Consider the following 21681-nt stretch of genomic DNA (forward strand, 5'->3'; position numbering starts at 1 on the left):
ATTACGGAGACCCTTATCCCACATACGAGAAATTGTTGCTAGGTTTCTCAAGTTACTACGTCAATGCGCTGATGAACTTATTGCTGTGAACCTATGTAGACCAATAGCAATTGGCGGCATCCGGTCGGTGATGGTTGACTGTGATTGACGGCGATTGATGATGATCAACTGAGATTGGTGATGATCGTTGACGATCGACAGTGGTTGATGGAAGTCAGTGGTAGTCAATGCGGTCAACAATGGTCGACGACAATTGGCGAAAACGATAACGGTCAGTAATGGTTGATGGAGGTCAATGATGGTCAAAAGCGTTCGACAATGGTGGTGCTGGTCTTCAGCTCATTCTCAAAGCTTCAGGCTATTCTTTCCCCTTATGAGAGGGGTGGAGTTCTATTTAAGAAATTTTGGGTGCAATTAATGCATGAATATGAATCACTTTGATTGAAAAATTAAGAAAATTTTCTTTGATTAGACGATATTTGATGGACATTTGAGTGTCTTAACAATATAGGAAATGAGCGATATTAAGCTCGTTTGATTCGTTTTGTCAAGATGTTCGAATCGACTATAATCTCGTTAGATTCGATATTCATTTGATCTTTCAAATATACTTAGAAAACTTTTAAAAAATGATTTAATGACTTGATTTTAACTTGATTCGGCTTGATCTGAACTTCAATGACAAAATTTCTGAACAAATTAAAGAAAATTGCACAGCGTTTTTCTCATCCCAAATGATTTCTTTTTAACAAATTCTAAAAAATTTGTCTCTCCTCTCACCACTTCCTCCCTGTTTCTTCTTCACTGGGCCACTGCACGTTACTGTACAAGTGGAGGTAGGCAAGAGAGAGAAACACTGCTGATAGGATTTGCATTGACCGGCCTACGGGCACCATCACTGAATGAACGGTAGGATTCGCATAGCATTTCATCACGTTTCTGATTTCCACCTCTATAAAAGAAAATCGCCCAAAACCCCAAAACCGCCAATTTTTTCGATCCTTGGAGCTTAACTAACACTGCGCAGGATTATTACTCGGCTGCATCTGTTTTTCTTACATGGAAATCTCTATAGAACAATACCAGCCACAGAAACAGGAAGGAATCAAAGGCTTCGACGACGATGGCCGCATCAACAGAACCGGTAAAAATAGCTTCTTCTTTCTCTTCTGTTTATGATTCTTCTCGTTCAGAGGAGCTAGAGAAGCATTAACAAATAAAAATTGAATCTTTATTTACAGGAACTGTGTGGACTGCAAGTGCACATATCATCACTGCTGTGATCGGTTCCGGCGTTCTATCGTTGGCTTGGGCTATCGCACAGCTCGGATGGATCGCCGGTCCGATTGTCATGATTATCTTCTCCCTCGTCATCTTCTACACCTCTTCTCTCCTCGCCGACTGTTACAGAACCGGCGATCCCACCACCGGCAAGCGCAATTACACTTACAGTGAAGCCGTTCATTCCTATCTCGGTTTGGTCCCCTTCGCTTATCCTTAATAATTCAAAAGCTCCCAGCTTTGATCTAACTCTTATATATAAACACTGTCTCAGGTGGAATGAAAGTGAAACTCTGCGGATTCATACAATACCTTAATCTCTTTGGAGTAGCCATTGGATACACCATTGCTTCCTCCATCAGCATGACGTGAGAAGCCTGAAGCTGCTGATCCAATTCTAAAAGTTACGTTTTTTATCATTTAAATTAAACTAACTTCTTAGCTTCTTCACAGGGCTATTCGGAGATCAAATTGCTTCCATGACAAAGGACACAAGAGCCCATGTCATATTTCAAGCAATCCATACATGATCATCTTCGGTGCTGTACAGATCATCTTTTCTCAAATTCCCGACTTTGATCAGATTTGGTGGCTCTCAATCGTAGCTGCAGTTATGTCATTCACTTACTCTTCCATCGGTCTTGCCCTCGGCATTGCTCAAGTTATTGGTAAAAACTCAAACTTGTTCATCAATCTCTACTCCCCGCAAGCTCTGTTAATAAAACAGTTCAAAAAACTCTTTTTTTTTTCCCCTGTTTCAAGCAGAAAACGGTAGATTCAAAGGCAGTCTTACTGGAATCAGGATCGGCTCGGTGAGCCAAACTCAGAAGATTTGGCACAGCCTCCAAGCTCTCGGAGACATCGCTTTCGCATATTCTTACTCCATCATCCTTATCGAAATTCAAGTACTCACCTCAAATCAAACCATTACAACAAACCTTCCTCTATTCAGTCAAACATAATCTGTGCTGTCTTCCTCTGTTACAGGACACAGTGAAAGCCCCGCCGCCATCTGAAGCCAAAGTAATGAAGAAAGCGACATTATTCAGTGTGGCTGTAACCACCTTCTTCTACATGCTTTGTGGCTGCATGGGCTACGCTGCCTTTGGAGACTCCGCACCTGGCAACCTTCTCACCGGCTTCGGTTTCTACAACCCCTTCTGGTTGCTCGACATAGCAAACGCAGCCATTGTTATTCACCTCATCGGAGCTTACCAAGTCTTCTGCCAGCCTCTGTTTGCGTTCGTCGAGAAATGGGCCAATCGGGCATGGCCGGACTCCAAATTTATCTCCAAGGAGATCAGAATCCCGTTGAGTTCCACCAAATCATATAAGCTAAACCTTTTTCGGCTGGTATGGCGTTCGGCTTTTGTCGTGCTGACTACAGTGATCTCCATGCTTCTTCCTTTCTTCAACGACGTTGTTGGTTTGCTGGGCGCAATTGGATTTTGGCCGCTTACCGTTTACTTTCCGGTAGAGATGTATATAGTTCAGAAGCAGGTGCGTCAATGGAGCTTGAGATGGGTCTGTTTAAAAATGCTGAGCTTTGCTTGTCTTGTCATTTCGCTCGCCGCCGCTGTTGGATCCGTCGCCGGCATAGTTTCCGATCTTAAAGTTTATAAGCCATTCAAATCGGGATCTTGAAAAGGGATAAGACGCCGCCAAGGTTTCGTGGACAGGAGAGTTCACTGTTCCGCTCAAGTTTTTTTTTTTAAAAAATCTCTTCTTGGCCATTATAGAAAGCTTGTTTAGCTGGAGAATTTTGGAAGAATCCGTAATAAAGACGGGAGCTTTTGAATGATGATAGGGTAAAGTTAGAATTTTTATAAATGAGGTCGGCCGCGAAGCCTGACCGTATTAGGTCAACAGATGTAGCGGATTTTGTTAAAAAATAATGGATAGAGCATGGCTCAATTAAATGCTTTGGATTTTTTAAATTATTATGCTACATTTTTATAAGAGTTCCGTGTTCATGCTGCAGAAATTTTAAATATTAAAATTTTTGGATTATTTGGTTTTTTATTTTTAATAAATTTACCAATGAGATTATAAGTTTCAACATACAGAATTAAAACAACGAGCTTCCCTCACCTTGACAGTTCTGTGACCTGGCTAACGTAAATATATTACATATGTCACTTGTAATATTTTTTTCAGCTTAACGGAATAATTAGTAAAGGAAATAAAAAGAGTGTTTCTTCTCCTAAAATCCATCTCTTCATATTTACTCCTACAATATTTAACTTATGTTGATTCCAAAAGTGTCCCAAAATATATCTAAAGAATAAGAATATTCTACTCTCATAAGTAATCATATAAAGAGATGACACAATAACTAACAATAAAAATGAGCGTCATTTATTAATCACATGAACCACAATTTATAGGCAAAAATCACAACATTATAAAAATACATATTACTTTCCTCATCATTGGTTCACAACAAAACTTTGAAGCTAATAAGATCAGATATTGATTGTATCGATAAGAGTTGTCGATTTTCTAGTAAGTTTTTATTCGATTGAAATCTATCCTGAAAGAGTGCTCCCTGTCTGTCGATCAACCTGAAGGCTGATTGCCATTTTATATGAGCTTGTCCCAATGTCTTCCATCTATGGTTCGAACAAGACACTTCTGTTGGAGCCAAAAAATGATCGTCAAAGGCTATGTTCAATCGGCCGCATCTTCTTCCCGAGCTGTCCACGTTCGTTGAGTTTGGTGCTCTTGAAAGAAAAAAAGAAGGTGATGTGTGCCAAATTGCAGGTAATGGTGAAGATTTTAAATTTTTATGGCACATCCATCTCAAATCATGAATTAAATGGCGATAGAAACAGCTACCATAGCTTTTTTTTTCTTTTTCATTAATTAAGGAATCTCCACAAAATTGGCAAATGATGCTGCCACTTCACTCTAATATAAATTCATAAATATACATATTTTTTACACGTGCATATAAACAAGCAGTGATAAATATTTTGAAAAAAAAAGTGTGATTGAATCCGTGGGTGGGATATTTAATTATTCACTGCCATAAAATAAAGAAAGATCAAAGTTATTAATTGCCATATAAATACCAGCACAAGTGTGTAATGTTAACAATAGGAAATTCTAATTTTCATTTTGATGATATATTCGCATTATTAATGCTTTTATTATAGTTTTCATCTCCTTTATTAGTCTCTCATATTCACTATAAAAAGGCCTTTACATATCAACTTGAGGCTTATATGTATCATCTTCTTTCAAAATTCTCTCCAAAATAGGCTCTGTAATTCTTGTTCCTCTCATATATACCCTTTTCTCCCAAGAAAAGAGAGGAGGTCTATCTATAGCATCTATGGAGGGACATTTTACAAGTTCTTTGATGACTAACTTCCTTAATAACTCGATCAAACGATCTATATTGATTCTCATAAATCATACGTAGTATTTTAAGGATTTGGGTGCTTTAATGAAGAATTTAGATATCTTGGGTTTGTTGTGTTTCTCTCGTCAATACACAATATTTAATTTAAAATAAGTCAATTTGGTGTTTCATTCGACGGTTCAATTGACTATCCAAATTATCTAAACGTGCTTCAATAACATGATATGGGTTTGATTGAACTCGGATTGAACTATTTTTTACAACATTGGGTGTCTTGTCGAGTAAATCGACTGGACTATAAATTTGCTAAAATATGGACCCATGTTTTTGCTTGATCTAGATAAACGCCAGTTGATGTGGTATATATATATATATATAAATCAAACATGAGAACGATTGAAGAAACGAAAAAGTAGAACGAGAAAAATTCACACCAGAAAAGAACACACACAACGAAACACACAGATGTACGTGGTTCGGTAAATTGCCTATGTCCACGGAGTTGTAGAAGATTTTACTACTTGAGCAATTTACACCAGCCGATCACCTCGACTTACAAGAGGAATCTCTCACTCTTCGTGACTCTCTCTCTTCTTCTCTCTCTGTACTTCTCTCTTTACACCGAGATACACCGAAGAAACTCTACACCAAGATAAATCGAAGAAGACAAACTTACAAGAGAAATAAACCCAATTTTTCTTCTGCCACAAGCCACCAAGAAGAAGCCTAGAAAGAATAATCTTCTTCTTCCTTCTGCCGCAAGAAATTGGTCCTCTTTGCACTTCTCTTCCTCTGCCCTGAGGAAACCTTCCTCTACCCCGAGGAAACCGAAGAATAACTCAAAGCGTGAGTTCTAAACCCAAAGAAAGCCATCTGAAGCTTTTATCACGAACAGGAGAGAGCGAAGAGATGTTTCACTTCACAAAAGATGAAAGCGAGAGTGATTATTTGTGAAGAGGTGTGACTCTCCAAAGCAAAGTACCGCCTCAGCATAGTGGACCGGGCTCCACCGTTTCTAACAACTCATTGAACTTGAATTTGAATTTGGAGAATATTTTTATCAAATATGGATCGTGATTCGTGCGCGATAAAAATTTGTTGATGACAGATCAAGCAAAAATATGCTCGAATATATGTCTACAAAAATATGTTAAAGAGGTGTTTTGAAAAATGTTGTTAAGTTATATTAAACATAAATTAATATGTGAAGGCTAAATCTGCTTGATGTTTTGAGCAGGTTATGATAAACAGAAGTAGACAAAGCTATACCATACAATTTTTATGTATTTAAAGTTTGATTTCTACACTTATAACACTTTCGTGTCATAAGAAATGTGTATTACAGGAACAATTAAAAATTGAAGTAAAAAACTAATTGAATGCGTCTTCTCTTCTAATGCTGCCATCGTCTTCCTCCGGTTTCAGCTGTTGAGTGGGCATTGGGAGCAAAATAAAACAGAGGAGCAAAGTGAATATAAAAGGTTCTTCACTCTACTCTCAATTTTACTTTGTTCCCATGGCCACTAAGCAGCCGAGGCCATAGGAGGAGGATGGCAGCTTCAGAAACAAAAGGTCAAATCAGTCATTTTTTTCTTTTTAAAATTTTCAGCTTAGGATGCGCTATCGTGATAAATAAATCGCTGACTAATGGCTAACATCCATCAATCATTAAAGTTAAATACTTCATTATTATTGATGTAGCTTTCTTCCTACCAAGTGAACGGCTAAGTCAACCTTCAATCACATCAACTGAGATGTTCTTTATCAACCAGCCTCTGCATGTTACATGACAAAGGAATAGAATTACAAGGTTCGAGAATAATAGAATAAAAATTTAAGAAAACACAATCAACATAATCAGAGAAACATATAAAAATTTTATATGAAAAAGTTTGAAAATGAGAAAACACAATCAACGTAATCAGAGAAACATACAAAAATTTTATATGAAAAAGTTTGAAAATGAGAAAATATTGGGAAACCACACCACCACAAATTTTACTATGTAATTCAAAAAGTTTTACAAAAGACTCACACAAGTTTATCTCCACACTCACACGAAGAAACTTACAAGACTTGCATCAACATTCTTCCCTCTTAGATCCGAAGAAAAAATCACTCCGAATAACTGGATCCATATCTTCGACAATTCTCACCTTCACCAGGATACTTGTCAAAGAATACAGAAGAAACAAACAATAAAACTCAACAAAAAAAGCTTGAAATAGGGAGCAAAAACTATAATCCTGTCACCAACTGTTTTAGGCGTCTTGGCGCCTAAGCACCGAGATCTCTGGTAGCTAGCGACCTGGCACTGGAAGTGAGAGCCTAAGCTCCCACATTGGGTGCCAAAGGCCCAAAATGGGCATAGGATTTCCACCTTCTAGGTTTGAGAACACCCAATGAGCGCTTGAACAGGCGCCATAAGCACAGTCTGCGAGAAAGCAAGCCTACCTTTTACTCATGGGTGCTCCAATCAGAGTTCACACCTAACAATCTCCCACTTGAAGAGGAGTCCGGTCTTCTGTACCTACATCTCCATCTGAACACCCAATGAGCGCTTGAGGGCCCATAGCCCGGCGCCTTGCCAAGGCGCTGGGAGCACTTTCTGCGGGAAAGCCAACCTACCTATTGCTCATGGGTGTTCCCATCAGGTTCCACACCTAACATTACATCACTCGTCGACATTTGATGCCCAATTGAGGTGTACTGTTCAACTATATTGAGACTCGTCAATAAAAAACTCATCATGTATTATATATTTGAGGGTTATTATTTCATATAAAGAATGCCTTTTGAATTTATGTTTTGATATATTTGAGGGCTAAGCTCATAATCAATGACTTTGGCCTCTTATTTTTGTAAATTTCATCACTGAAAAAAGAATTAAGAAAACCTCATATTAAATGATTCAAGCAAATATTATTCTGTAAATATACACATTGCAAACATTCATACATAACAATCTGATTTTTCAATTTCCTTACAAAGAAAGAAAAATACAAAAACACACTTAAGCAATTGTCTATATTTACAAAATGTAAACTTCAATTTTACATTTTCCTATTCTATATTTACAAAATCCCTATTCCTTAAAACTCCCATCATTTCATTCCTCCCTTTAATTACAACATCAAAGACATCATCCACAGCATCATCAAGCTTCTCTATCCCTTCCTTAAGCTCAATTAAACTTGTCCTCAACAACTTTAAGCTGCTTAAGTACCTCTCCTTATCCTCAATTCCATCCATCACCTGAGTCTGAATATCCACCATCATTCTCCTCACGATGTCATGCTCGACAAGCTCTGATCCCGAGCCGTTTTTGATAACAAAATCTCTTTCATTAAACTCTCGAACAAGCATCGAAAGCATTTCGATAAATGGCTTCAATTGGGGACATCTAGAGGCTAAATCACAACCACCTAATTCAATTGAAACTTTAGAAACAATTGTTGAATGAAGAAGCACTGATACAACAACCATGATAGAATTGTTACTCTCATCTTCAACACTGATTCCTTCACATTGCTTGATTGTTTCTTCCACAGTATTAAAGTTTGAATATTTTTTGCTCTCAAATTCTATAATTTTTGATGAATAATTTTTGTTAAGTTTATTGATCATGATATCTACCAATATACGGTATCGATCAATTCTCGAAACAGCTAACTTGAGAGAGTTGCAGAAATCTAACATTGTTATGCTATCTTTCATGTATTGACTGAACCAATCACCTTCTTCAGTTCCAGAGCAAATCAGTAGGTTGGATTTCTTAATCAGAATGAGTAGCTCAACTTGTATCTTCTTAAGAATTTTCATGGCTTCGATGGAACAATTAAGAGAGATAGAGCCGATCGAAAAAGACTTACTGAGTTGGCTGAGATCTTCTGAATATGAATAGTAGAAGGCATCAAGATCTTTCGATGAGATTCGACTTGAATTGATCTGGTCGTAACAAGATGAAAAGAGGAAGCATCCCAATATAGACTTGGCCATAATCTGGACTGAACGTTGTGCAAGCTTAGAGTTTCAATATTACATTAGAGATTGAAGGATTCTGGAGAGCGAGAGAGAGAGAGAGAGAGAGAGAGAGAATATGGTTCAGCTTGAAGGATTTTGTTAAGGCAAATGAGACAAAGTTTATCTTGTAAAGAGACAAGGGATGTTGAAGGAGTCACGAAACTGCTAACTTGCTGCCTCTTTTGTGTTCAACTTAAGCCAAACTGTGCTCACACTAGGCTTGATGGGACTGTGGGAAAGAAAACTCTGCATTAAGATATCCCAATATGTGTTTAATATTGAGTTGGAAAGATAAATGAATAATATTAAGATATTAGGATCAGATATGAGAACTTTTGCCCCTTTCTATTTTTCTATATCTCTTTTATTTTTAGCATTTACCTGTAAATATATCATATTAACCCATGATCAGCACACATCTCATTCTAATATGCTACTTTTATAAATGACATGGCACGACAATTAATGTATTAAAAAGGATTGCTTTAATGCAGAAAAGAATAGAAACTTCAATCTCAAATAATTGTAAGGAGGAACAAACGGTCAAATTCTTATAAAGATGAAAGGGACGTGGTTTTGTTGGGTGCAAGTTTTCAACAATTCAAGTATAAATTACTTGTTTGTTTCTTGGATTGGGGATTAGCTAATGAGGTGCACGTAAAAATACTGTTGACCCAGCGCTCTGCTTTTAGATTAAGGAAAGGATTATTATTTAATAGACCAACAAATAAAAAAATGTCTTTCTTTTGTGAAGCTGAAATTTATTATAAATATGTCCCATTAGCAGGTAAACATTCATTAAATTCACTATATAATGTAAACATAGAAGTTTAAATGCAAGATATGTAAATACACACAAATTTAGTGGTATGTATGTAAATTTGGTATACATTAAATATGAATATTGAACAGGTAATTGTCCCAAGCAAAAGTTAAATGAAATGATAACCCGCAAAGAAAACATGAGGTCCCACAAACAGGGTTGGTGGAAGGGGTGGAGTGGTTGGGTTGCAAAACATTCAGCTTATTTTACACACATGGCCCTTCTCCGGCTGATATCATAACTATGCATTTTTCTGATAATATTATCGGAAATAATCAAAGTGAAGGAAAGCATACATAACATAAAATCAATTTCCATAAAAACGCCAGAGTTCATGATGATAAAGCTGTGTTGAAATGGCAATTCAGATTAAAGAATGAGAAGGAATGTTCAGTGTTGAGGAAATCAAGAGATTTTCTGGAGATTTTCTGGCATGGGTAATCACCTTATCCCTAGGTCGGAGGTTCTTCTTTTGTTCCCCCTGCCCGAGGAAAAATTATTTCATACAAATCTCCACCATTTATCACAACAAATATGTATTTTAATGGATTTCAAAAAAATAAATACAAGGCCTACCAAAATATATATTTACTGTGATAAACGATAGAGATCGGAAACCATATACAATTTTACGTGCGGTGCCTGGGAGTAACAGGGCAGTCAAAGCCGCTTCTGCTATGCCCAGCTTCTTGTGAGGGGAGTCAATTTTATCCTCCGGAAGTGAGGTCCCACCTTCGCCCGAGGGAAGAGAGGATCTCCAAGCAAATGATGTATACATATTAGTATTAAGAGCACATCTTAATGCATAAAATTTATGCGATGTTTTTGAATGTCTCCACAATTTTTTTTTTCCTTTTTAATAAAATCCATTGGCATATACTTGGAGCTTGAATCACAGTAGGAAACTACCAAACGCGATCAACTAAACTTCATCGCCCCTTATGCATGAAAAAATAAATCGGAGCCGGAGCAGGAGCCGAGCAATGCGTAGCTTCGCCATCCAGCAACGCAGCCGGCGTCACGATGACAGCCACCGACGGAGATACCATCGAACTTTATCTGTCGCACATCGAGCTCTGCATCTCCACCAAAGATCTCAAGTTCGGCCGTCTTCTGCACTCTCGCCTTCTCAAGACCGCGCTCCACCTTCACACTATCCTATCCAACCGCCTCATTGACATGTACGCCAAATGCGGCTCTCTGCCTTGCTCCATATCCTCCTTCGACGACCTTCCCTTCAAAAACCACCAATCCTGGAACACCCTCCTCGCCGCCTTCTCTCGCGACTTCAGGTTTCTCGATTCGGCACGTCAGCTATTCGACGAAATGCCTGAGCGAAACATTGTCAGTTACAACACCATGATTTCGAAACTTAGCCATCACGGGAAGCACCATGAGGCCCTCAAACTTTTTTCTGAAATGCAAAGGAAAGGTATTGGCATGGATAAGTTCACTGTTGTCGGTATTGCTCCAGCTTGCACAGGCTTGGCTCATCTCCATTCTCTTCGTCAGCTACATGGCGCTATTACTTCCAACGGGTTGCAGCTGAATTCTATAATGTCAAACGTACTCATTGATGGATACGGGAAGTGCGGTCATCCCAACGCCGCTCGACAGGTGTTTGATATAATGCCTGTGAAGGACATTGTTTCATGGACCTCCTTGATCACAGCCTACACGAATGCCAACAGGCTTGAGGACGCCTACAGAGTTTTTCTCAGCGCTCCATCACGCACTGCAGTTTCATGGACAGCTCTTATTTCTGGCTTCGAACAAAACATGCAGGAAGAAGTTGCAGTCAACCTGTTCGAGCAAATGTTTGAAGAGGGTATCCGCCCCACTCCCTTCACTTCCGTATCATTGCTGAGTGCTTGCGCGCGATTAGGACTCATCGATCGAGGAAAGCAGCTTCATTGCTACATGCTTCGAAGATTTATAGATTTTTTCTGCTTCAACATCTTCACTCAGAACTCGCTTATCGACCTTTATGCGAAATGCGGCGACATGGAGTCAGCCACAGTAGTTTTCGATCGCATGCCTGCTCGTGATGTCATCTCTTGGAACTCCATGGTTACAGGGTTTGCTCAGAACGGGCTTGCCACGGAGGCCTTTGATGTGTTTAAGAGAATGCTGCGGGTTGGAATAAAGCCAAGCCATGTAACATTCCTGGGCGTGCTATCGGCTTGCAGCCATGGTGGGCTGGTAACAGAGAGCCGCCAAGTTTTGAGATTAATGGAGAAAGAGTTTGAGGTTTTCCCTGGAGATGAACACTACTCTGCTCTCATTGATGGGCTTGGGAGAATGCGGCGGCTTGAGGAGGCGATGAAGGTGATAGAGAGCTTGGAATCTGATGGAAGGTCAGGCAGTGTGGGGATGTGGGGGGCCTTGCTGGGTGCTTGCCGGGCTCATGGAAACATGGAGCTTGGAAGGAGAGCTGCAGAGTCGCTGTTTGTGCTGGAGCCGGAGAATGGAGCGAGGTATGTGACGCTGTCGAATATATATGCAGCTGCTGGACAATGGGATGAGGCAGGGAAGGTTAGGGTTGTTATGAAGGGGAGGGGATTGAGGAAGGAGGCGGGTTGCAGTTGGATTGAGGTGAAAGGAGGAAGGAAAGTGTTTGTGTGTGAGGATAAGTCTCATTTGCAGACAAGAGAGATTTATGAAATGGTTTTGGCGTTGGTTGATCGGATGAAGGGAGAAGAAGAGTTTGCAGAAGGTGAGTTTTTTATCTAAATCTTCGGCTATCATCTTCTCAATGAAAAAATTGGTTTAGGAAGATAACTGAACCGATGTGCTTTTCTGTAGAAAAAAATTTAGATAATATGTTGTTAGCTCCGGAATTATGGGAAGATATAGTTTTAAAATGAAAAAGGTAAAAATATAATTGTTGGGGGTTAGAAAATTCATTTTTATAAGGTTCAGGAATCAGCATAAAAAATTTGTTTGTTTAATTGAATGCAGTAATGATCACTAATTAAATATTTCAGTTTATATGATATTTAAAAAATGATATCTTTTATATTGTAAAAAAATGATTATTTTTTTGACATTCCTTATTGGTTGTAGCCAATCCACTTAAATTAAATTAAGGAAAATTTACATACATATGTACCACACAACTTTTAGGTATTTACACATCTAACACGTGTTATTGTGATGCTAAAAATTTGAGTGGTATGCATGTAAATATGAATTTTTAGGTGTTAAATATATAAATATGAAAGAATTGTGTGGTATGGATGTAAATGCCCCTAAATAATTTGTGTTATTAGATTTACTGTGGCAATGACATACAAAAGGTGCCACAAGCAAAATAGTATCGACCGAGAAAATCAAAATTTATAATATTAGAATAATTATTCGGAGACCAATCCTCTAATCAATTAAGACTTGAGAGCTCCATTTTGTCGAATAACTTTACGAGAAAGTACAGAAAAACAACCACCGCTAATTTCTACTGGTTATATATTTGAATTACAGACACATAAAATATGATTAACAACACAAAAACACAACCCACCTCAAAATAATGGACAAATAACAAATTCAACTCCTCATTTTAGGCCGCACTAAAATACAAATCCTCAAAAAATATTCTGAAAAATTAAACCTTCCCCAAAAAAATTTCTTTTTTAATATATCATGAATTATTTTATATCAATACCTTTTTTTGTTTTTTTCGTACGATCAACCCATTCAATTCCGGCAAACAGCTTTTTTTTTAGAAAAACAAAACGAAAAAAAAAATAAAGGATTAACAAAAATAATTTTCTAATTTGACCAAATGTTAAACAAGCGATGAAAATAAGAACAATTAAGCAAATATATAAGAAGAAGATGCAACGAAAGCTGAAGAAGAAGAAGAAGAAGAAGAAGAACCTCAACAGCAATAATGTCATCAAAATCAAGTGCATTAACAAAAATCATAACCCCTCTTCTGCTAATCATATCTCTAACCTTTCTCCCCCTTCCATTCCTCCCGCCTTCAACAAAAATTCAATCTTACCCAGAAACCGAATCCATTAAATCATTCATCCAATGCTTCCACAACCTCACCAATGTCTCAGACTTGATCTCCATCTCCAACACCTCATCCTACCACTCAACCCTCCTCTCCTCCCTCAAAAACAACCGTTTCCTCTTTTCCGCAACCACATCCATGCCGTCGCTGATCCTCGCCGCCAAATCCGATCCTCACGTTCAAGCCGCCGTCATCTGCGCCGCCCGATCAAACCTCAACATCCGTCCTCGCAGCGGCGGCCACGATTACGAAGGCTTGTCGTACTGCGCCCACCAAACTAACTCTTCCTTCATAACACTTGACATTTCAGCCCTACATTCCATCTCCTTCGAAGAACTCTCCGGCACTGCTTGGGTTCAAGCCGGCGCAACTCTCGGCCAACTTTATTACGAAATAGCCGGAAGAAATAAAACTGCCGCCTTTCCGGCGGGATTCTGCCCCACCGTCGGCGTTGGGGGACACGTGAGTGGCGGCGGTATGGGGAGTTTGACTAGAAAATATGGCACCGCAGCTGATAATGTTGTGGATGCTCGGCTTGTCGACGTCAAAGGTCGAATTTTGAACAGAGAGTCGATGGGGGAGGAGCTTTTTTGGGCGATAAGGGGAGCCGGCGCCGCCGGATTCGGCATTATCGTGGCTTTCAAGATCAGTTTAGTTGAAGTTCCGGAAAAAGTTACGGTTTTTAATGCGGTAAGAACATCTGCAAATCAAAACGTTACTGAATTGGCAGGGCGTTGGCAGGAAATTGGCCATCGGCTGGATGTGGATCTCTTCATAAGATTAATCGCTGAGGCGACGGCAAAGAAGGATGAAACGACGGCGAGCATAAAACTTACTTTCAGTTCTCTGTACTTGGGCGGGAGAAAGGAGGTTCTGAGATTGGCGAAGCAGAGCTTTCCGGAGCTCGAGTTGAAAGCTTCAGAGTGCGTGGAAATGACCTGGCTTGAATCATTTTTGTTTTTCAATGGACTGTATGGGAAGTTTCCGGTTGAGGCTCTGGTGAATAAAATAATTGAATCGACTGGTTCGTTCAAGGCCAAGTCTGACTTTGTTCAGAAATCGATTCCGGGGAGTGGATTGAACAAGATATGGAGATTTTTAATGGAAGCTTATGAAGATGGGGAGTGGTTTGTTCTGATAATGGAACCATTTGGGGGGAAAATGAGCGAGATTTCAGAGGATGAAATAGCTTTTCCTCATCGAAAAGGTAATCTGTACAATATTCAGTATATTCTGAAATGGTTGGATTCGGAGGAGGAGAAGGGAGGGGGGATAGAAAGGCGTCTGAGAAGAATGAAGAGTTTGTATGAGCTGATGGCTCCTTATGCTTCGACTGAACCGAGGGCTGCTTATTATAACTACAAGGATATGGATTTGGGAAGGAATGCTGAGGGGAAAAGTAGCCGTTACTCGGCGGCTGCAGAGGGTTGGGGGAGAATGTATTTTAAAGGGAATTTTAGGAGATTGGCCGAGTTGAAGGGAAAGGTTGATCCACACAATTTCTTTTGGAATGAGCAGACTGTTCCACCGCTGCATGCGGATTTTATGTAGACAACAACTCGAAAAAGACATGTAAAAGAAACATAATGAGCAACTTCTCATTTGTTATCTTTAATGACTTCACTGTGTTAAGAAAAAAATAAAATTTTATATAAACTTAGAATCAAAATATAAATTTCTCAAACTAACACAAATGCTATTTAGAAGCTCACAATGCTTTTCTTAAAATTTGATTCATAGCCCATAAAAATATGGAGTATTTATCAAATTTAGAAATAATCAACACGACACATATTATTCACCAACCAAACTAATTTCAGCCAATCATTCTTTCACGCCTAACACACACACACATGTCTCACCTAGCAGTGACCTTTCAAAATATCCTTTCCATAAGTTTTAATTACTCAAAAAATATTTATTTTTAACACAAGAAAATTTATTTCTGACAAACTCCCTAAAACTTGTTTTGTAACTCTAAAACATTTCAGAACTTCACGAACATTTCTTGCTTCAGTGGCTTAGTAAATATATATGTCCATTTGATCTTGAAAAATAACGTACTTCAACTCCACTTCTTTTTTGCAACATATTCTCGGGTGTCGATGTGCTTGCTTCTACTGTGAAAGATGAGATTCTTTATCAATGCAAGCTTTGATTTATTATCAATATGTATCTTGATGAGCACCTTTTATAGAAAGTGTAATTCTTTCAATTAATTCATTTAGCTAAATTGCATGACAAACACATGAAATAACTGCAACATATTCAATTTCACAAGTTGAGAGTGTAATAATAGGCTACTTCTTCGATATCCAAGTCAAGACAGTACCTCCCCTAAAGAACATGAATCCGGTGACACTTTTTCTATCATCCAGATGTTCATTCCAGACGTCATCACTATATCCAATAATTTTATATTTGTTAGAGAAAGAGTAAAGTAAGTCTTAATATATCAAAGTATTCTCTTAACAATGTTAAAATTGTTATCCTTGGAGCTTCGATGTAATGAATTATTACTCCTACTGCATAAGTAAAATCTAATCTTGTATAAATTAAGTAGTGTATACTTCCGATGAGACTTTTATAAAGAGTCAGATTTACCTTTTCTTTTTAATCATTTTTGGATAATCTGACTCCATATTTCATGAGTTTTTTAAAATGATTAGAGTCATCCATTTTAAACTTCTTAAGTACTTTTGTAGTATAATCTTCTTTAGTGGTAAAGATGTCTATGTCTTCTTGTCTCACTTCAATGTCGAGATAGTATGTTATAAGCCCAGTGGCTATCATTTTAAATTACGTGGTCCTTTCTTTCATGAATTTATCAAACATTTTTAGATTATTGCATGTGAAAATCAAGTCATCTACATACAAACACACAATTAAAATTTCTTTATTTTGAACATTAATATAAAGTGAATGCTCAAATTAATACTTCAAAAAATTTTGGTTTTTTTTAAACACTTTTCTATTCGAGTATTCTAACCTCTTGGTGCTTGCTTTAAACCATATAAAGTCCTTTTCAATAATAGAATATTTCTTCTTCTTGTCATTTTACTTCATATCCCAAAGGTTTTTCAATACAGATTCTTTTCTCAAAAACTTCGTTCTAGAAAGTCGACTTTACATTCATTTGATGGATCTTCCATGCACATTAAGCTACCAAAAAAATTATCAGTCTGACGGTTTCAAGAATGATAAAAATAGCAAATACCACATCATAATCAATGTCATATTTTTTATTGTATCCCTTAACCATCAATCATATTTTGTTTATCTCTATATCTCTTTTAGCATTCTTCTTCACTATATGCACCCATTTAACTCCAATTGACGCGTCCTTGTGGAAATGCAGTGAGATCCAACATATCATTCATAGCATCTACCCAGTTCTTGTTTTTCACTACATCTTTATAGCTTAAAGGTCCACATTCACCAAAAACAAAAGAGAGTAATGCCATCTTGATTATTAGTTACCTCATAAATATCTTATAACTTTAAAAAATATGGTGTCTTCTAATATGAACTTTCACTTAAAAGGTGACAGATGTTTATCCTTTATATGTTCTTGTTGAAATTAATGGAGTGATAGGCTCCTGTAATTCTTCTTTTATAATCTCTTCAATTATTGGTTGTTCATTTATTTCCCCCTCTTCAAGATAAGGAAGAAAAATATATTCATCTCTTGTGTTCTCCAATCCCATGCACCTTTTTCATTAAATTGCACATCCCAACTAATGAGAGTTTTTCCATTAATTGGATTGTAGAGTTGGTGACCTTCAAATACATCACATATCTCACATAACATTGACTTTTCAACAAATTTAATTATTAAAAACAAATTATTTCTAACACAAAATAAATTTAATTCTACCAGTTACACATAGAAGCAGCTTAAATAAGGCCTGGGAAAGAAACTATGGGAATGTAAGGCACCATAATCGCCACTCTCTCATTCGTCATCTTTAATGGCTTCACCTCCGTCATTGTCTCCTCCTCCTTCTTCCTCTTCTTCTCTGAATCCAGCGTTTGATCACTGAGAGTACTATTAAACCTCACAGGTTCTGATTTGGCAGCCGATTTGAAGCAATGATTGAAGTTGAAACCCATCAATTATTTGTTTTTTTTTTCTTCTTCTCCTAATTAATTTGATGAACTTTAGATCACAGGGAGAAGGCTTTTATAAATAGAGAAGATTGGCCTTTCAATTCTATCATACTCCTTAATTTATTAGTTATTTCCATGGGGGTCAAAATCTTAAAGATTTGTTATAATGTAAAGTTTTGGGAGACAAAGATGCATGCGTAGCTGATGAGACAAGCAAGTACAGTAATATTTGATATAAATGCAGGTCGACAATCTTCCCTGATCTGCAATATTGATCATATGTAATTTTTGTTCGTTTCTGTTATTATTATTATTTACTATTATTTTAGTTTTGCCATTTTTACTGATTAAATAATTAGGTTTATTTATTCTTAAATATAAACAAAACTCAAATGTCTTTCGGAATTGTTGAATCCAAATCTGTCCGATTGATCATCCCCCAAAAATAGAGCGTAAGAACCCAAGCAAAAGAAAGTGTGAGAGAGAAGAAAAGAGGAGGAGAAGATGAGAGGAGGACTTGGCACCTCGGGGAGAATGGGGGTGTTCCCAAGTCTCGTGGGCACATTTTATTCTATTAAAAATAGAGTTTAAAAGCAGAAGAGCCAAATGCCCCTTTATATGAAAGGGCGCTCCTTTTTATAGATAATGGAAGGGTCAAAAGTGAATTACAATATTATTCTTATTTTAGAAGAATAGTAAAATATATTTTAATTGTTTGTGTTGGTGTGTTTTGTTGGATACTTCATGGATCTATTGGGATCCATTGGCAGAGCAGATATCAACCGAGAATAGCCAATTCGTCGGGAGTAGAATGTCAATTGCCTCAAGATCCGTGAAGACTATTATTGAGTATAGATGCATGACAGAAGCATGTCATAATGAAACAAAAAATCATAAAACCTAACAGTGCCTTGAAACGAAAACTGTGGCTTAGGAAGTGATCCACTGGTTAGGCTTGGTAAACAGGAAAATGATAATTGTGAGAATTAGAATTAGCATTTTCAATTAAAATATTTATTATTTAAAAATAATTAGCTATTTAATCTATGCCATCCATTCATGATTATATGACTAAAATACTTAAAATAATATTATTTTTATTATTTATTTTATATTTTTCAATTTAAGAAATTTATAATTATTTTTTACTTTATAGTTATAATTGTTTATATTAATTATTTAAATTTATTTTTTTCTAATTCAAGCAATAGCAAACCAATTACAATCAAACACAAATTTGCCCGTGTTTAACTAATTGATAAAGTGAGCTAAAAAAATTATTCAAGCTCCATAGCGAGTCAAGCACGAGGTTCGTGAACAACGAGTTTTTTTTACCGCCCCATATATCACCTACCTATATATGAAAATGTATATTCTACTAAAAATTTAAAATGGTGATATATTTGATATGATATGAAAGACTTATGTGTTAGATATTAAAAAAGAAAAAAAAGTTGAAAGTTTAGATATTTGATATGTAAATATGTATAGGAATTGGGTGATATGATGGGTAAAAAGGGGCTACGTTTGACTGTAATCATGAATGGATAAATATTTAAAACTCTCCTGACCAAACAAATCTGGTTAAATTAATCCACAAATCTGATACAAAATAAATGTATTGCCTATTAATTAATACATGCGTTGCCTCAATCATCAATGGCGCCGGGCTTGAAAGCTAGTGCCCAATAATCAAGTCTCATTGGACTCCATACAAGTCGTGTAGTGATCAAACAAGTCGTTTGAATAATTCAAATTGTTTTTAACGTTTTTTTTTCCTTCACATAACTAAACAGCATGAAAATACTTGTTAAACTATCTCTTGTACATAAAATATAACTTTTAAAATATCTCATTGAATTACTTAAAAGTGATAATAAATTTATCATAATATTATTTTCAGGGTCATTTACATGCATGCCATCCAGTTTCCATGTATTTACATAGGTTTTACATTTATACCATTCAATTTAATATTTGTAACAATATCAGTTTGGTAGAATTTTTCAAAAGCTTATCATCAAATTAATAATAATAATAATAATAATAATATAATAAAAACAAAGAAAAGAAAATGTGGATGGACGGGGGACGAAGAGGACGAAAGGAGATTTTGTAGTGTAATAATAATGGAAGACGTGAGGGAGGCTGATTCAGGATTGAAACAACAGTGACGAAAGCGGCTACGTTTGACCTCACACATTTTAACTGTAGCTTTCCTCTTTCCAATTGATTTCTTCTCTCTCAAAGGAAAGCAAAGAAGCGACCGGGAAAGATAGAGAGATGAAGAGACCAGCAGAAGAAGTCAAAAGAGATGATGGGTTCCCTACAACAGAGATTAGGGCTGCCGCAGAGGAGCTCTCTGTAGCAGTGAAGCAGGAGGACCACAACCCCTCCACACTCCTCTTCCTCGCTCCTTCCAAGTCTCTCCTCCATATCCTCGGTTTGACCCTCCTCTCTCTCTCTCTCTCTCTCATTCTCTACGATTCTTACAGTTCTGAAGTTTAATCTGAACTTTTTTTTTATTATTATTCAGATAAGATTGGGCCAACAATGGCGGTACTGAGGCAAGATGTCAAGAGAAATATAGAGGTCATATTTTGCTCCATGTTTTTTCTTTTTCTTTTTTTTTTTAAATCAAGTTCAGTTTAACATGCAGAACTGATTTATTTTTAATTTCTAATTTTTGGGGTTTTGGATAAAGAGATTGGAGAAGCTATATTTAATGGATCCATCACGTTATTCGAGTCTGGGTGAGATATTGAAGAAAGAAATGGAAGATGGGACTGCAAGAAAGCGAGAAAGCTGCTCCAGAGCTATACTATGGCTAACCAGGTCATCTTCTCAAAATCAAAACCACTTTTTTTCCAGTTTATTTTACAATTTGATCCCAAACTTAAGTAAATAAATACAAAATCTTCTGAATTTTTATGAAGAAATATATGTGATCAGGTCAATGAATTTTAGCCTGGCGCTGCTGCAGTTCCTTGAGAAGGAACCTGAGTGGGGACTGGACCAAATAGTGGAGGAATCTTACCAGTCCACATTGAAGCCATGGCATGGCTGGATCTCCTCCGCTGCTTACAAAGTCTTTATTTATTTTCAATTACTCTTTTGGTTTGCTCAATTAATTTCTAATTCTTCAAATTAAGTTTTTTATAGATCTGAGCATGAATTGATGGCGCATAAATATTTATCTGTCCTAGTATTTGCATTAAAGTTCTAATTGTAATAATAATGATTGTTGATAATATTATTAGATCATATATTTTTTGGGAATTGATAGGTAGCTTTGAAGCTGATACCAGAAAAAGAAGAACTCACCAGCTTCCTGATGGGCAGCGGGCAAGACAGCAACAGTTTGAGAGATGATATCCACATGTTGACCTCATTGCTCAGGCCTTTCTTAGACGAAATTAATGTTCTTTTGGTCAGTATGTAAACATACATATATTTTATTTTTAATTAAATTTTGCTAATAACTTTTCTTTAAATCGATAAAAAAAAAAAATTGCAGAGAAAGTTCCGGTTGGACAAGATAAAGTCTACCTAAGAAGTTCTTCAATGCTGTACATACTTGTAGATACTGTACACATGTATGTGACACAGAATCAAGAAAAAGCTCATGTTAAATATGTAAGGAATTCACAGTTTTGAGGTTTGGTGGAAATATATTGCAGGGTTGTATAGATGCTTAAAATGATATTGTAAAATTCGGGTAATAATGTATCAACTTCAATATATTGTGTTTATGTGTGACTACTAACTTCTTCAACTTGTTTAATACAACACAACTCTTATGAATTTACATATCTAACAGCCAGACTCATTCTTATATTTCTAACATTCAAATCTTTTATAAATGCAAAATACACTTTTTCATGCATAGAAAAAATGATATTGATGTAAATATCAAAATTTTGGTGTCAAATATGTAATTACATAGGAATTGTGTTGCATGAATGTAAATTTTGCGATTTTTTTTAAACTCAATTATCAGTTCAATGGTGGTTATCAACAAGGGAGATATCATTTGTTAGAATCCTAAGTTTAAAA

At 36.8% G+C, this 21681-nt stretch overlaps 5 protein-coding genes across 5 annotated transcripts; 4 read left to right on the plus strand and 1 right to left on the minus strand.

Annotated features, from left to right (window-relative positions):
* Positions 1 to 754: 754 nt before the first annotated feature.
* Positions 755 to 3212, plus strand: LOC110020045 (amino acid permease 3-like). Its single transcript, XM_020718014.1, has 6 exons — positions 755 to 1144; positions 1242 to 1475; positions 1556 to 1649; positions 1735 to 1949; positions 2047 to 2186; positions 2269 to 3212. Exons 1-6 carry the CDS (start codon positions 1060 to 1062, stop codon positions 2923 to 2925), a joined length of 1425 nt encoding a protein of 474 aa, XP_020573673.1. The 5' UTR covers positions 755 to 1059; the 3' UTR covers positions 2926 to 3212.
* A 4499-nt stretch (positions 3213 to 7711) lies between these two features.
* Positions 7712 to 8739, minus strand: LOC110020082. Its single transcript, XM_020718053.1, has one exon. It carries the CDS (start codon positions 8645 to 8647, stop codon positions 7712 to 7714), a length of 936 nt encoding a protein of 311 aa, XP_020573712.1. The 5' UTR covers positions 8648 to 8739.
* A 1552-nt stretch (positions 8740 to 10291) lies between these two features.
* LOC110020054 (pentatricopeptide repeat-containing protein At2g13600-like) lies at positions 10292 to 12381 on the plus strand. The gene has a single exon (XM_020718027.1). It carries the CDS (start codon positions 10518 to 10520, stop codon positions 12225 to 12227), a length of 1710 nt encoding a protein of 569 aa, XP_020573686.1. The 5' UTR covers positions 10292 to 10517; the 3' UTR covers positions 12228 to 12381.
* Positions 12382 to 13381: 1000 nt separating this feature from the next.
* On the plus strand, positions 13382 to 15066 carry LOC110020083 (berberine bridge enzyme-like 22). The gene has a single exon (XM_020718054.1). It carries the CDS (start codon positions 13387 to 13389, stop codon positions 15064 to 15066), a length of 1680 nt encoding a protein of 559 aa, XP_020573713.1. The 5' UTR covers positions 13382 to 13386.
* A 4646-nt stretch (positions 15067 to 19712) lies between these two features.
* Positions 19713 to 21391, plus strand: LOC110020020 (glycolipid transfer protein 2-like). The gene is made up of 6 exons (XM_020717967.1): positions 19713 to 20068; positions 20162 to 20217; positions 20330 to 20460; positions 20578 to 20713; positions 20912 to 21055; positions 21143 to 21391. Exons 1-6 carry the CDS (start codon positions 19909 to 19911, stop codon positions 21176 to 21178), a joined length of 663 nt encoding a protein of 220 aa, XP_020573626.1. The 5' UTR covers positions 19713 to 19908; the 3' UTR covers positions 21179 to 21391.
* Positions 21392 to 21681: the final 290 nt, after the last annotated feature.

This window comes from Phalaenopsis equestris, unplaced genomic scaffold (genome assembly GCF_001263595.1).
Source record: "Phalaenopsis equestris unplaced genomic scaffold, ASM126359v1 Scaffold000090, whole genome shotgun sequence".
Taxonomy (NCBI): Eukaryota; Viridiplantae; Streptophyta; class Magnoliopsida; order Asparagales; family Orchidaceae; genus Phalaenopsis; species Phalaenopsis equestris.

What these genes read in the sequence shown, in the direction of transcription:
- LOC110020054 (XM_020718027.1), top strand. Translation starts at nt 10,518, where the DNA reads ATGACAGCCACCGACGGAGATACCATCGAACTTTATCTGTCGCACATC.
- LOC110020045 (XM_020718014.1), top strand. Translation starts at nt 1,060, where the DNA reads ATGGAAATCTCTATAGAACAATACCAGCCACAGAAACAGGAAGGAATC. An exon ending in GCTTCCTCCATCAGCATGAC is followed by an intron (nt 1,650 to 1,734) that starts GTGAGAAGCCTG and finishes GCTTCTTCACAG; the next exon opens with GGCTATTCGGAGATCAAATT. An exon ending in TCATCCTTATCGAAATTCAA is followed by an intron (nt 2,187 to 2,268) that starts GTACTCACCTCA and finishes CCTCTGTTACAG; the next exon opens with GACACAGTGAAAGCCCCGCC.
- LOC110020083 (XM_020718054.1), top strand. Translation starts at nt 13,387, where the DNA reads ATGTCATCAAAATCAAGTGCATTAACAAAAATCATAACCCCTCTTCTG.
- LOC110020082 (XM_020718053.1), bottom strand. Translation starts at nt 8,647, where the DNA reads ATGGCCAAGTCTATATTGGGATGCTTCCTCTTTTCATCTTGTTACGAC.
- LOC110020020 (XM_020717967.1), top strand. Translation starts at nt 19,909, where the DNA reads ATGAAGAGACCAGCAGAAGAAGTCAAAAGAGATGATGGGTTCCCTACA. An exon ending in ATGTCAAGAGAAATATAGAG is followed by an intron (nt 20,218 to 20,329) that starts GTCATATTTTGC and finishes TTTTGGATAAAG; the next exon opens with AGATTGGAGAAGCTATATTT. An exon ending in ACGAAATTAATGTTCTTTTG is followed by an intron (nt 21,056 to 21,142) that starts GTCAGTATGTAA and finishes AAAAAATTGCAG; the next exon opens with AGAAAGTTCCGGTTGGACAA.